The sequence below is a fragment of the Thamnophis elegans genome, chromosome 4 (assembly GCF_009769535.1).
Source record: "Thamnophis elegans isolate rThaEle1 chromosome 4, rThaEle1.pri, whole genome shotgun sequence".
NCBI lineage: Eukaryota > Metazoa > Chordata > Lepidosauria > Squamata > Colubridae > Thamnophis > Thamnophis elegans.
In genome coordinates this window covers 138,594,911-138,611,343 of record NC_045544.1, presented here as the reverse complement: position 1 = coordinate 138,611,343, position 16,433 = coordinate 138,594,911, and the positions used below count along the sequence as shown (strand labels likewise).

Here is a 16,433-nt window from a genome sequence, read left to right as displayed (position 1 = left end):
GGAAGGAAGGAAGGAAGGAAGGAAGGAAGGAAGGAAGGAAGGAAGGAAGGAAGGAAGGAAGGAATGATGGAAGGAAGGAAGGTTGGAAGGATGGAAGGAAGGATGGAAGGAAGAAATAAATGATGGAAGGATGGAAGGAATGATGGATGGAAGGAAGGAAGGAATAAATGATGGAAGGAAGGAAGGAAGGAAGGAAGGATGGAAGAAAGGAAGGAAGGAAGGATGGAAAGAAGGAAGGAAGGATGGAAGGAAGGAAGGATGGAAGGAAGGATGGAAGAAAGGAAGGATGGAAGGAAGGAAGGAGGGAATAAATGATGGAAGGAAGGATGGGAAGGAAGAAATAAATGGAAGGAAGGATGGAAGGAAGGATGGAAGGAAGGAAGGAATAAATGATGGATGGATGGATGGAAGGATGGATGGAAGGATGGAAGAAAGGAAGGATGGAAAGAAGGAAGGATGGAAAGAAGGAAGGAAGGATGGAAGGAATTATGGAAGAAAGGAAGGAAGGTTGGAAAGAAGGAAGGATGGAAGAAAGGAAGGAAGGATGGAAGGAAGGAATAAATGATGGAAGGAAGGAAGGAAGGAAGGAAGGATGGAAGGAAGGAAGGAATAAATGATGGAAGGAAGGATGGGAAGGAAGGATAGAAGGAAGGAAGGAAGGAATAAATGGTGGAAGGAAGGATGGAAGGAAGGAAGGATGGAAGGAAGGATGGATGGAAGGAAGGATGGAACTATTCTTCATCTATATCTCATTCTTGAACATATACTTATATATATTAATACTTGCTTTTCTATTTCCCCCCCTCTTCCCCTCTTTTTCATTAAATGGTGCCTGGGTTTTATATATCTCTCTCTCTCTCTTACTTTCTTTTCTAAATTTCTTTCTCTAACCTGACTGTTTGAATGATGGTCTTCCTTCTGTGTCCTTATCGTGCCCTGCTGGTTGATTGACGGTAGTCATTCTGCTTACAGCATTTGGACTGGAGTATCTGCAGAGAGCTTTTTTCCAGGCTGGGGAGTAAATGGGACATTGGGGGCAATGTTGGTGCCAATAAAGGGACTTACACCTGTTCTCTGGCTGTGTTGCAGTGACGTGCGGTGAGGTTCATGGCGGGTGAGGCAGTCCTCTCCCGCGACACCCCACTGACTAAAGCACTTTCTTTCGCCCGCCTGTGCTCACAGTGTCGCAGGAGAGGAGAGAATGCCTGAGCGTTGCATTTATTTAAAAAAAAATAAAAAAAGGAAATTTGAAGGAAAAGAGGGAGCGTGGGATGAGGGTGGGGGGCATCAGAAACGGCGAAAGAGAGAAGGAAGAGGGAGCGCGACGCTGCAGCTTTAAACAGAACGACAGAGTTGAAGCCTCTAAAAAATGCGCCCTCTACTGTGAGGCAGGAGAAATGGCAGTAGATATAAGATTGTTTTGTTATTGGAGAGATACAGGTTGATAGATGGAAGAGTATAATCCAAAATTAGCTAAACTTAGTTAAATCCAGTGGTAATAGGTAGTTAAATAAAAATTGATAATGATAGTAATGTATACAATGTTGAGCAGTTATGATAAGTAATAATTGGATATGAGAAGGGAAGGTTAGAAATATTTTTGGACTATATATATAAAGATTATTAATAACAATAATTATTATATAAAGATTATTAATAACAATAATAATAAAAAAACAAAATTAGATACAGTCAAGTTTTAACTAATAGGGGGGAAATGTTATGATATAGGATATAGTTAAATAAAGAAAGGATAATGATAATAAATTATATATATGGAGGATTATAAAATTTTGGTATTAAATATTATGGATGTTTAGCTAAAACAGGATATGAGGATTTAATGTTAATGGAGGATTTTCCAAATAAGTCAATGAAATGCCAGCATGTGGTTATGTATTAAATCTTGGTATATTTAAGGATGAAGGACGTTTAAATAACTATAGTCAAATAAAAGTGGAGGCATGATGATGTTAATATAATAAATATTTGAGTTAAGATATTTGAATTAATATGGATTATATTTGATGACGGTGGATGAGATGCACAAAAGCCTTTGGTAACCAGCTGATACACTTTCGACAGTATGTAAAGAAGGAGGAGTTGTATGTTTGTTTTGAAAATAAATAAATAAATAATAATAATAATAAAAAAGAAACGGAGAAAGAGAGGAGGAAGAGGGAGCGCGACGCTGCAGCTTTAAACAGAACGACAGAGTTGAAGCCTCTAAAAAATGCGCCCTCTACTGTGAGGCAGGAGAACTGCATGCCTCAACTACCTCCGGATTTTTTTAGGCTTTTAATTTAACCCTCGCTTAACTCTGCTCGAGCGCCTAAAAACTCGATGAGGCATGCAGTACTCTTGCCTTACAGTAGAGGGCGCGTTTTTAGAGGCTTTTTTAAACGGGCAGTCATTCACGGTGTGGCTGAAATGGTTTGGTTTAACAACCGTGGCAAAAGAAGTGGTCGTAAAATTGAGCACACCTCGTTTTAACAACTGCCTCGTTTAGCAGCGGAGTTTCTTGTTCCATCTGTGGTCATAAGGCGAGGCTTACTGTTAAACTTCAGGCTGCTCCGAGGGAAGGAGAAAGCATAAGAGATGTTGGGGTTTTTTTACTTGTGATGCTGTTCCTGTAAAACAACTTAAGCTGGGTATGTTTCTAGTCCCTATGATGGCAAATGGAGTAAAACTATGGTGGGCTATGGACCGGAGGACAGCCACTTCGTCGCCGAGCTAACATACAACTACGGAATTGGGGATTACCACCTTGGCAATGATTTTCTGGTAAGCGTCATTCCCGTGACGGCTTTGTGATTGTTATATAATCTGAAAACCATAACTTTGCAACCACATCAATTGGTTCTTGTGATAACAGAATAATAGAGTTGGAAGGGGCCTTGGAGGTCTTCTAGTCCAACCCCCTGCTCAAGCAGGAGACCCTAGACCATTTCAATCAACCAGTCAATCAATCAATCAGAATAGAGCTGGAAGGGGCCTTGGAGGTCTTCTAGTCCAGCCCCCTGCTCAAGCAGGAGACCCTACACCATTTCAATCAATCAATCAATCAATCAGAATAGGGCTGGAAGGGGCCTTGGAGGTCTTCTAGTCCAGCCCCCTGCTCAAGCAGGAGACCCTAGACCATTTCAATCAACCAGTCAATCAATCAATCAGAATAGAGCTGGAAGGGACCTTGGAGGTCTTCTAGTCCAGCCCCCTGCTCAAGCAGGAGACCCTAGACTATTTCAACCAATCAGTCACTCAATCAATCAGAATAGGGCTGGAAGGGAGCTTGGAGGTCTTCTAGTCCAGCCCCCTGCTCAAGCAGGAGACCCTAGACCATTTCAATCAATCAATCAATCAATCAATCAATCAATCAGAATAGGGCTGGAAGGGGCCTTGGAGGCCTTCTAGTCCAGCCCCCTGCTCAAGCAGGAGACCCTAGACCATTTCAATCAATCAGTCAATCAATCAATCAGAATAGAGCTGGAAGGGGCCTTGGAGGTCTTCTAGTCCAGCCCCCTGCTCAAGCAGGAGACCCTAGACCATTTCAATCAATCAGTCTAATCTGAAAACAATAACTTTGCAACCAAGGGGCACATCAATTTGTTCTTGTGATAACAGAATAATAGAGTTGGAAGGGGCCTTGGAGGTCTTCTAGTCCAGCCCCCTGCTCAAGCAGGAGACCCTAGACCATTTCAATCAATCAGTCAATCAATCAATCAGAATAGGGCTGGAAGGGGCCTTGGAGGTCTTCTAGTCCAGCCCCCTGCTCAAGCAGGAGACCCTAGACCATTTCAATCAATCAGTCAATCAATCAATCAGAATAGAGCTGGAAGGGGCCTTGGAGGTCTTCTAGTCCAGCCCCCTGCTCAAGCAGGAGACCCTACACCATTTCAATCAATCAATCAATCAATCAGAATAGGTCTGGAAGGGGCCTTGGAGGTCTTCTAGTCCAGCCCCCTGCTCAAGCAGGAGACCCTAGACCATTTCAATCAACCAGTCAATCAATCAATCAGAATAGAGCTGGAAGGGACCTTGGAGGTCTTCTAGTCCAGCCCCTGCTCAAGCAGGAGACCCTCGACCATTCCAATCAATCAATCAGAATAGGGCTGGAAGGGAGCTTGGAGGTCTTCTAGTCCAGCCCCCTGCTCAAGCAGGAGACCCTAGACCATTTCAATCAATCAATCAATCAATCAATCAGAATAGGGCTGGAAGGGGCCTTGGAGGTCTTCTAGTCCAGCCCCCTGCTCAAGCAGGAGACCCTAGACCATTCCAATCAATCAGTCTAATCTGAAAACAATAACTTTGCAACCAAGGGGCACATCAATTTGTTCTTGTGATAACAGAATAATAGAGTTGGAAGGGGCCTTGGAGGTCTTCTAGTTCAACCCCCTGCTCAAGCAGGAGACCCTAGACCATTTCAATCAACCAGTCAATCAATCAATCAGAATAGAGCTGGAAGGGACCTTGGAGGTCTTCTAGTCCAGCCCCCTGCTCAAGCAGGAGACCCTAGACTATTTCAACCAATCAGTCACTCAATCAATCAGAATAGGGCTGGAAGGGAGCTTGGAGGTCTTCTAGTCCAGCCCCCTGCTCAAGCAGGAGACCCTAGACCATTTCAATCAATCAATCAATCAATCAATCAGAATAGGGCTGGAAGGGGCCTTGGAGGTCTTCTAGTCCAGCCCCCTGCTCAAGCAGGAGACCCTAGACCATTCCAATCAATCAGTCTAATCTGAAAACAATAACTTTGCAACCAAGGGGCACATCAATTTGTTCTTGTGATAACAGAATAATAGAGTTGGAAGGGGCCTTGGAGGTCTTCTAGTCCAACCCCCCGCTGAAGCAGTAAACCCTATACAAATCTATGGCATTTGCAGTGTCCTGCGATCACACGACCATGCTTTATCATGGTTTTGTCAATAAATTAGCAGTTATGACTGTCCAATCTCTTCTTAAAAACTTCCACCCACAACGTCTGGTGGCTAATTGTCCTTACTGTTAAGAAGTTTCTCCTCAGTTCTAAGTCGCTTCTCTCCTTAATTAGTTTCCACCCATTGCTTCTTGTTCTGCCCTCAGGTGCCTTGGAGAATAGCTTGACTCCCTCTTCTTTGGGGCAGCCCCTGAGATATTGGAAGGCTGCTATCATGTCTCCCCTGGTCCTTCTTTTCATTAAACTAGACATGCCCAGTTCCTGCAACCGTTCTTCATATGTTTTAGTCTCCAGTCCCCTAATCCTCTTTCTTGCTCTTCTCTGCACTCTTTCTAGAGTCTCTGCATCTTTTTAAATATATATATATATTATTTTTTCCCCATGTTTATTCAGGGGATGACTGTTGCCTCGAGCCAGGCTGTGAAAAATGCCAAAAAATTGCAGTGGCCGCTGAGGGAGACCTCAGGAGGCATTTATGAATCAGAAGCCCCAGGAGGATATAAGTTCTTTCTGGAAGACAAAGAACAACCCCAAGAAGGTAAGGATCAGAGCAGAACAATGAAGCTGCAGCCACTCTGTTTCCACATTTGATGATGCTCTGAACCCTTAATGCAGGGAAGATGATAGAAAGTCCTCAAGAGCTTTGAAGAATCTATCTATCTATCTATCTATCTATCTATCTATCTATCTATCTATCTATCTATCTATCTATCTATCATATATCTATCACATATCTTATCTATTTATCTCTATCTACCTACCTACCTACCTTATTCTACAGCTTGTATATCTATCTATATATCTACCTACCTACTTATTGTCTGTCTGTCTATCTATATACAATACAATAGCAGAGTTGGAAGGGACCTTAAAGGTCTTCTTGTCCAACCCGCTGCCAAGGCAGGAAACTCTATACCATTTCAGACAAATGGCTTTCTCTGTCTTATAGGTATCTAGCTATCTTTCTATCTATCTTATAGCTATCTATCTATCTATCTATCTATCTATCTATCTATCTATCTATCTATCTATCTAATCTATCTATCTATCTATCTATCTATCATCTATCATCTATCATCTATCTATCATCTATCTATCTATATTGCCAAAAGTATTCGCTTACAACTGCTTCTGATTATGTGGATGGGTGAGTGAATACTTTTGGCAATATAGTATCTATCTATCTATCTATCTTATTCTATCGATCTATTATTTATCTAATATCTATTCTATATCTTATTCTATTTATCTATCTATCCATCTAATTCTCTCTATCTATTTATCTTATTCTATGTATCTATCTGTATCTATCTATCTATCTATCTATCTATCTATCTATCTATCTATCTATCTATCTTATTCTATCGATCTTATTCTATCGATCTATTTATTTATCTAATATCTATTCTATATCTTATTCTATTTATCTATCTATCCATCTATCTTATTCTATCTATCTATCTTATTCTATGTATCTATCTGTATCTATCTATCTATCTATCTATCTATCTATCTATCTATCTATCTAATATCTATTCTATCTATCTATCTATCTATCTGTATCTATCTATCTATCTATCTAATATCTATTCTATCTATCTATCATCTATCTATCTATCTATCTATCTATCTATCTACACTATATTGCCAAAAGTATTCACTCACAACTGCTACTATCTGCTATCTATCTTATTCTATTTATTTATTTGTTTATCTATCTATCTATCTATCTATCTATCTATCTATCTATCTACCTACCTACCTACCTACCTACCTACCTACCTACCTACCTACCTACCTACCTACCTACCTACCTATCTTATTCTATCGATCTATTTATTTATCTAATATCTATTCTATCTATCTATCTATCTTATTCTATCCATCTATCTATCTATCTATCTATCTATCTATCCCTTCTAGGTCTATTCTATTCTAAGCACTCAGACCCCCTTCAGAAGGGATTGGGAAACTCTGAGACCGTCTGCTAGAGGGGATGTGCTGTTGAAGGCCTCTGGCTGACCCACACAAGGGTCTGAATGTCCCAGAGTGGGTCTAGTCCAGGGGGAGATGTTTTCAGTGGCCCCCAGATCACTTTGTCCTGCTACCAAGTCTTGACTCAAACCCACCTATGTTGTTGTTATCCTCCAGATCCGGTGTTGAAGGTGACTCTGGCTGTATCCAACCTGTCGAAATCGGTGGATTACTGGTCCAGATTGCTGGGCATGAAAGTGTATGAGAAGGACGAAGGCAAGAAGAAAGTTTTGCTCGGTTATGCCAATAACCAGGTGAGGTTGATGTCCTTAGGGCAACGTTTCTTCTCAACCTTGGAGACTTGAAGGTGGGTGGACTTCAACTCCCAGCATTCCTCAGCCTGCATGCTTTAAGATGGGTGGACTTCAATTCCCAGGATTCCCCAGCCAGTATGTTTTGAGATGGGTGGACTTCAATTCCCAGAATTCCTCAGCCTGCATGCTTTGAGATATCTGGACTCCAATTCCCAGACTTCCTCAGCTGGCATTCTTTAAGATATCTGGACTTTGAGATGGGTGGACTTCAATTCCCAGGATTCCCCAGGCATCATGCTTTAAGATGGGTGGATTTCAACTCCCAGAATTCCCCAGGCAGCAATGCTTTAAGAGGGGAGGACTTCCACTCCCAGAATCCCCCAGCCGGCATGCTTTAAGATGGGTGGACTTCAACTCCCAGAATTCCCCAGGCAGCATGCTTTAAGATAGGTGGACTCCAATTCCCAGACTTCCTCAGCTGGCATTCTTTAAGATATCTGGACTTCAATTCCCAGACTTCCTCAGCCTGCATGCTTTAAGATGGGTGGACTTCAATTCCCAGAATTCCTCAGCCTGCATGCTTTGAGATGTCTGGACTTCAATTCCCAGAATTCTTAAGCCACCACATCCTAAAGCACACAGGCTGGGGAATTTGGGGAATTGAAGTCCACCCTTCTTAAAACTGTCAAGAAACATTGCTCGATTCCTTCCATCTGAAGTGCCCTCCGGAATAGTTGGACAGCCTGTCCATAAGGCACCGCCAAAGTTAGGATTATGGGAAGAGAAGTGCAATGCAGTTGAAGGGCTGAATGAAGCCCTTCACATTGAATGAAGCTCTTACACTCTAGCAAAACTTTATTGTCAAGCCTGTTACTCCTCCACTCAAGAACGGACACCTGAGTTAGGAATGGGTTGCTAAGTGAATCTGGCTTCCCAGAAGGTTGCAATAGGGGATCCCGTGACTCAGGGACACTGCAACGGTCATAAATATGAGTCAGTTGCCAAGCACCTGAATTTTGATCATGTGACCATGGGGATGCCGTTAAGTGGGAAAAACATACATAAGTCAATTTTTTTCATTGCTGTTGTAACTTTGAATGTTCCCTACATTGTAAATTGTTGTGAATTGAGGGCTACCTGTACAGTGTAACAGTCCCACTCTGATGGAGGGCTGCAGGAGGCCGTCGCGGCTCAAAACAGAGCCTTGATGAGTGGTGTTGAGTTGGCCAAGCGCCCCCCCCCCCCTCTCCTGGGCCACCCAAGATCAGACACAACCCTGATGCAGCCCTGAATGAAATCAAGTTTCACACCCCTGGCATAGAGAGACCGAACCATAGTTTCAACAGGAAAACTGCAAGCATCCTAAACAAAGCTAGTAGTAACTCAATAGTAGTAACCGTGAGAGGATCTTGGAGTCCTAGTGGCCAACCATTTAAATAGGAGCCAGCCGTGTGCAGCAGCTGCCAAAAAAGCCAACACAGTTCTAGGCTGCATCAACAGAGGGAGAGAATCAAGATCACGTGAAGGGTTAATACCACTTTATAAGGCCTTGGTAAGGCCACACTTGGAATATGGCATTCAGTTTTGGTTGCCACGATGTAGAAAAGATGCGGAGACTCTGGAAAGAGTGCAGAGAAGAGCAACAAAGAGGATTAGGGGACTGGAGACTAAAACATATGAAGAACGGTTGCAGGAACTGGGTATGTCTAGTTTAATGAAAAGAAGGACCAGGGGAGACATGATAGCAGTCTTCCAATATCCCAGGAGTTGCCACAAAGAAGAGGGAGTCAAGCTATTCTCCAAAGCATCTGAAGGCAGGACAAGAAGCAATGGGTGGAAACTAATCAAGGAGAGAAGCAACTTAGAACTAAGGAGAAATTTCCTGACAGTCAGAACAATTCATCGGTGGAACAGAAGTTGCCTCCAGAAGTTGTGAATGCCCCAACACCGGAAGTCTTTAAGAAGATGCTGGATAGCCATTTGTCTGGAACGGTATAAGGTTTCCTGCCTAGGCAGGGGGTTGGACTAGAAGACCTCCAAGGTCCCTTCCAACTCTGCTATTGTATTGTAAGCTAAATCCAAAAATGGTAGAGAATTCCTGAAAGCTTGACATTCAGACAGATCCACCATCGACAGGCAGGTAGAAATAAGCCATATTTGCAAACCGCCACAAGAAGACAACCAAAAACTAAGAAGGGAAACAAAGCAGAAAACATCCTCTCCTGCATTCTACACCCAGATAAGCGGGGATTAACACCAGACAAATTTGCTCGGGCGGAAAATAAGTAGAAAGCCACGCTCCCAAGACAGACCGACTACCAGAATAAGACTCGACGTCCCACCAAAATTTACAATTCAGATGTTTTTGCATCCTGAACTTCCGTGTCATTTTGTGTGGCTTTTTTTTTTGTAAACCCAATTGTTCTTATTTTTATTTTGTTTTTAATTCTAGTGTAAACTCGAGTTGCAAAGCATTGACCAGGATGTGGATCACGGCACAGCCTTCGGACGAATCGCCTTCTCTTGTCCGAAGGAAGAGGTAAGATCTCAGGGATACAAGAGACACAACCGAAGCCCAGTGTGCAGTTGTGGGTGTGGTTGGAGTTAGAGTAGGAAGGTCCGTTTCGTATTCACAGGGAGTCCTCGATTTACGACCAACATTTCTGTTGCTAAGCAAGGCTGTTGTTAAGCGGGTTTTGCCCCATTTTATGACCTTTTCTGCCACCATTTCAAAATTCTGTTTTGAAAATCTTTTTGCGTTTTAAAAACTCTAGGTTTCAAAAAAACCTTTTTACATTTTCAAAATACTTTCTTTTTACATTTCAAAAATACTTGGTTTATGCTTTGAAAATGCTTTCTTTCCATGTTCTGAAAATCATTTTATGTTCTGAAAATTCTTTCTTACATTTTGAAAACCTTTTTACGTATTAAAAAATCTTTTTACGTTTCAAAAAACCTTTTTACATTTTCAAAATACTTTCTTTTTACATTTCAAAAATACTTGGTTTATGCTTTGAAAATGCTTTCTTTCCATGTTCTGAAAATCATTTTATGTTCTGAAAATTCTTTCTACATTTTGAAGACCTTTTTATGTATTAAAAAATCTTTTTACGTTTCAAAAAACCTTTTTACATTTTCAAAATACTTTCTTTTTACATTTCAAAAATACTTGGTTTATGCCTTGAAAATGCTTTCTTTCCATGTTCTGAAAATCATTTTATGTTCTGAAAATTCTTTCTACATTTTGAAGACCTTTTTACATATTAAAAAATATTTTTACGTTTCAAAAAAACCTTTTTACATTTTCAAAATACTTTCTTTTTACATTTCAAAAATACTTGGTTTATGCTTTGAAAATACTTTCTTTTCATGTTCTGAAAATCATTTTATATTATGAAGATTCTTTCTTACGTTTTGAAAATCTTTTTACGTTTTAAAAACTTTTTACCTTTCAAAAGATCTTTTTACATTTTCAACATACTTTTGTACGTTTTGAAAATATGTTTACGTTTTGAAAATGCCTTCCTTTCATGTTCTGCAAATCATTTTGTTATGAAAATTCTTTTAATGTTTTGAAAAAATTTTACGTTTTAAAAACTTTTTATGTCTTGAAAGATCTGTTTACATTTTCAACATACTTTTTTACGTTTCGAAAATATGTTTACGTTTTGAAAATGTTTTCCTTTCATGTTCTGCAAATCATTTTATGTTCTGAAAATTCTTTCTACATTTTGAAAACCTTTTTACGTATTAAAAAATATTTTTACGTTTCAAAAAAACATTTTTACATTTTCAAAATACTTTCTTTTTAATTTCAAAAATACTTGGTTTATGCTTTGAAAATGCTTTCTTTCCATGTTCTGAAAATCATTTTATATTATGAAAATTCTTTCTTACGTTTTGAAAATCTTTTTACGTTTTAAAAACTTTTTACCTTTTGAAAGATCTTTTTACATTTTCAACATACTTTTGTACGTTTTGAAAATGCCTTCCTTTCATGTTCTGCAAATCATTTTGTTATGAAAATTCTTTTAATGTTTTCAAAAAAATTTACGTTTTAAAAACTTTTTATGTCTTGAAAGATCTGTTGACATTTTCAACATACTTTTTTACGTTTCGAAAATATGTTTACGTTTTGAAAATGTTTTCCTTTCATGTCCTGCAAATCATTTTATGTTATGAAAATGCTTTCTACGTTTTGAAAACCTTTTTACGTTTTAAAAAAACTCTTCTTACGTTTTGAGAAACCTTTTTACATTTCCAACGTTCTTTTTACCTTTTGAAAATACTTTCTTTACGCTTTGAAATGCTCCCTTTTCATGTCCTGAAAATATTTTGGTTATGAAAATAATGTCCTTTTACGTTTTGAAAATATTTTGTTTACATTTCAAACATGCTTTCTTTTCATGTTTTGAAAATATACTTTCTTTTTCTGTTTTGAAAGTTCTTTCTAGAAGGGGAGGCCTATTGTTTGCAGCAAACTGACCATGCCTCTCTTATATTTGGCCTCCTCTCTTTCCCTCCTCCCCAAATTTCTTCTTCCTTGGATCCCGTTCCTCACCAAGTTGCCTGCAATCGAAGCCTTAATGAAAAAGGAGAACCAGAAAATTTTGACGCCTCTTGTGAGCTTGGACACACCAGGGAAAGCAACGGTGCAAGTCGTAATTTTGGCTGATCCTGTAAGTGCCCTTAAAATAGATATGTTGCTGCAACGTGCTCTACATGGGGCAGCCCTTGAAGAGCATTCGGAGACTTCAGCTTGTCCAGAATGCAGCCGCGCGAGCGATCGTGGGTGCATCTCGGTACACCCACGTTATACCTATCCTCCGCGAGCTGCACTGGCTGCCTATTGGTCTCCGGATACGCTTCAAGGCGCTAGTCGTCACTTATAAAGCCCTTCATGGTATTGGACCTGGGTACTTGAGAGACCGCCTGCTGCCAATTACCTCCACTAGACCGATTAGATCCCACAGATTAGGCCTCCTCCGAATTCCATCCGCCGGCCAGTGTCGACTGGCGACTACCCGGAGGAGAGCCTTCTCTGTGGCTGCTCCGACCCTCTGGAACGAGCTCCCCGTGGAGATTCGAACCCTCACCACCCTCCAGGCCTTCCGCAAAGCCCTTAAAACCTGGCTGTTCCGACAGGCCTGGGGCTAAAGAGCTGTTGCCCCCATCTTGAATTGGTATGACTGTTGTGTGTTTTAAATTATGCATTGTTATGTTTCGTTTTTTATTTTTTGTCTGTACCCCCCCCTTCCCTGATTTGAATTGTGAGCCGCCCTGAGTCCCCTTCGGGGGAAAAGGGCGGCATATAAATATAATAAAATCAAATCAATCAAATCAATTGTGAGTCAAACTTTGTTCATTTCCAGTCCTTGCCTTTTTTCAGAGATAGACTGCTCCTGAACAAAGCAATAGCACTTAGACTTACCATATTTTTGGGAGTATAAGACGCACCGGAGTATAAGACACACCAAGATTTTGAAGAGATTATTATTATTATTATTTTAAAAAGCCCTCTGCAGACCTCCCAAACCCTCTGCACACCTCATTTTTTGCCAAAAAGAAAGGGCATGCATAGCCTTTAGGAGGCTTGTAGAGTGCTCCTGGCGGCTGGGGTGGGGGGGCAAAAACAAGCAAAAAATGGCCCGTTTTTAACTCGTTTTTGCCCCCCCCCCCCAGCCCCCAAGAGCACTCTGGAAGCCTCCTAGAGGCTATGCATGTCCATTTTGGCGAAGGGGGTGGGGTTTCTGGAAGCTAAAAATGCTGTATTCAGTGTATAAGACGCACCCAGATTTTCACCCTCTTTTTTGGGGGGGAGATGCGTCTTATACTCCAAAAATACGGTACATACCACTTCACAGTGTTTTTACAGTCCTCTCTAAGCGGTTTACAGAATCGGCCTCTTGTACTGATCCTCATCGATTTCTCGTAGGATGGCCACGAAATCTGCTTCGTGGGGGACGAGGCCTTCAGGGAGCTCTCCAAGGTGGACCCGAACAGTGAGAAGCTCTTGGACGAGGTGAGTTGGGGGTCCTCTCTGCCAGGTCTCTTGATAATGCGATGACCTGGGGGCACCAAGGCAACACAGGCGGCTGGCAGTTCAAATTGCCCCTTTGTTGCTTCAAATTCTATTCTATTCCTATTCTATTCTATATTCTATTTTGGTCTATTCTATTCTCAATAAAGATTCTATTCTATTCCTATTTCTATTCCTATTTGTATTTTTATTCCTATTGCTATTCTATTCTATATTTTATTCCATTCCATTCTACTCTATTCTCAGTAAAGATTCTATTCCTATTCCATTCTATATTCTATTCTATTCTCAATAAAGATTCTATTCTATTCCTATTTCTATTTTTATTCCTATTCCTATTGCTATGCTATTTATATCTATTTCTATTCTTTTTCTATTTCTGTTCTATATTCTATTCTCAATAAATATTCTATTCTAATCCTATTCTACTGTATATTCTATTCTAGTCTATTTTATTCTCAATAAAGATTCTATTCCTATTTCTATTCCTATTTGTATTTTTATTCCTATTGCTGTTCTATTCTATATTTCATTCCATGCAATTCTATTCTATTCTCAGTAAAGATTCTATTCCTATTCCATTCTATATTCTATTCTATTCTCAATAAAGATTCTATTTTATTCCTATTTTTATTTTTATTCCTATTCCTATTGCTATGCTATTCTATATCTATTTCTATTCTTTTCCTATTTCTGTTCTATATTCTATTCTCAATAAAGATTATATTCTATTCCTATTCTATTCTAGTCTATTTTATTCTCAATAAAGATTCTATTCTATTCTATTTCTATTTTTATTCCTATTGCTATTCTATTTCTATTCTTTTTCTATTCTCAATAAAGAATCTATTCTATTCCTATTCCTATTCTATTCTATTCTTTATTCCATTCCATATTTTATTTTCTTTTCTATTCAAGGAAGGGAACAATATTTTAAGTCTTTAAAGTCTTTAAGAAGATGTTTGTCTGAAACGATATAGGGTTTCCTACCTAGGCAGGGGGTTGGACTAGAAGACCTCCAAGGTCCCTTCCAACTCTGCTATTGTATTGCATTGTATTTATTTAATTTTTCTTCCTTGCAGGCAATGGCGGCCGATAAGAGCCACGAGTGGTTTGCCAAACACAACCGCCCCAAGCCTTCGGCATAACCCACCTGCGATTCCTTTCCGAACCTGGCAAACAGGAAGTTTAAATCCCACCTCTGCGGGATTGCCAGATTTTTTTTTCCTTTTTCAAGTTTCTTTTCCCCGCCTCTTCTGGGTCCTGCAGGGTTTCGCAGGGAGGGAGGGAGGGAGGGAGGGAGGGTGTGTGTGTGTGTGTGTGTGTGTGTGTGTGTGTGTGTGTCATTGTGTGTTCCAGTTCACACAACCCTATTACGTTTCTCGTCCCGATAAAAAATCAGGAGAAATGTAAGTAGTATTTCGGCTGGAAAATTATTTGCAACGGATTACAAGGAAGATCTCTGGACCTGCCAGCTAAAATGGAGATTTTGTTGTTGTTGTTTTCTCAAACCCTCAATTTAATTCTAGCAAACTGACATTCCGTTCCGTTTAACGTGGCTTGAATTTTGAGTGGGCAGACAGTGCCAGATTTGGCCGGGAGGGTTCAGAGTTTCAATGTGCCGTACTTTCCGCGGGGCAAGATACCGATTACAACTGCCGTTGTGATTTTTTGGGGACCCACCTTTTTTCCTCTTCCCCTCCTCCTCCACCCCAAGCATTAGTGCATATTCCATCTCCCAACTCAAAGGTTTATAAGCCACTGAGGCAGCTCAAAGAAGTCACAAGCGCTAAACCTGGTTCAGAGGCCAATTGCGGAGGGGGAAAAAAAAACCTGGATGTTGAGAATTACACTGGCCTGCAGAGTCTCGAATCAGAGACCTGTGGAATTAAAACACAAAAAAGCTTATACAAAGTATTTGTATATATGTCTGATTCTTTCTTGCAGGCGGCCGATAAAACCCACAAGTGGGTTGTCAACAGCCATAGCGATCGCACAGAGTTATATACTGCTTTATACTGCTTTACAGCCCTCTTTAAGCGGTTTATAGAGTCAGCATATTACTCCCCTTCCCCCCCACTCAATGATCTGGGTCCTCGTTTTACCAATCTTGGAAGGACAGAAGGACGAGTCAACCTTGAGCCAGTCAGAATCGAACTCCTGACTGAGCAGAGTTAGCTTGTAATATACCTTTATAACACTTGTGCAACAATGCCTGCCTTCCTTCCTCCCTTCCCTTCCCTAGCAATAGCCCTTAGACTTATATACCACTTCACAGTGCTTTTACAGCCCTCTCTAAGCAGTTTACAGAGTCAGCCTCTTGCCCCCAACAATCTGGGTCATCATTTTACCAACCTCGGAAGGATGGAAGGCTGAGTCAACCTTCAGCCGGTCAGAATCGAACTCCTGACTGAGCAGAATTAGCTTGCAATACACCTTTATAACACTTGTGCAACAATGTCTGCCTGCCTTCCTTCTTCCCTTCCCTTCCCTAGCAATAACCCTTAGACTTATATACCGCTTCGCAGTGCTTTTACAGCCCTCCCTAAGCAGTTTATAGAGTCAATCTGTTGCCCCCAACAATCTGGGTCCTCATTTTACCCACCTCGGAAGGAAGGACGGAAGGCTGAGTCAGCCTTGAGCCAGTCAAGATCGAACCTCCTGGCTGTGGGCAGAGTTTAGCCTGCAATGCTGCCTTCTAACCCATGTACCACCACGGGAAGGAAGGAAGGAAGGAAGGAAGGAAACAGAGGGAAAGGAAGGAGGGAAAGAAGGAGAAAAGAGAAGAAGAGACGGAAGGAGGGAGGGAAAGATGGAAAGGAAGGATTTGATTTGATTTTGATTTTATTAACATTTGTAGGCTGCCCTTTTCCCTGAGGGGACTCGGGGCGGCTCACATAAAATCAGGGAGGGGAAGTACAAACAATAACATAGACACATATAATAAAAGTAATAAGCAACATACATTCATCATTCGGGAGGGGCAACTATCCTTGTCCCCAGGCCTGACGGGCTAGCCAGTTCTTGAGGGCTGTGCGGAAGGCCTGGACGGTGGTGAGGGTACGAATCTCCACGGGGAGATCGTTCCAAAGGGTCAGGGCAACTACTGAGGAAGGAAGGAGAAAAGAGAGGGAGGGAGGGAGAAATAGCAATAGCACAAACTTATATACTG

At 40.9% G+C, this 16,433-nt stretch overlaps 1 protein-coding gene across 1 annotated transcript; it reads left to right on the top strand.

Moving 5' to 3' along the window:
- Positions 1-2,668: 2,668 nt before the first annotated feature.
- On the top strand, positions 2,669-15,298 carry GLOD4 (glyoxalase domain containing 4). The gene is made up of 7 exons (XM_032214856.1): positions 2,669-2,784; positions 5,327-5,471; positions 7,085-7,221; positions 9,674-9,760; positions 11,787-11,900; positions 13,157-13,243; positions 14,344-15,298. Exons 1-7 carry the CDS (start codon positions 2,692-2,694, stop codon positions 14,407-14,409), a joined length of 729 nt encoding a protein of 242 aa, XP_032070747.1. The 5' UTR covers positions 2,669-2,691; the 3' UTR covers positions 14,410-15,298.
- Positions 15,299-16,433: the final 1,135 nt, after the last annotated feature.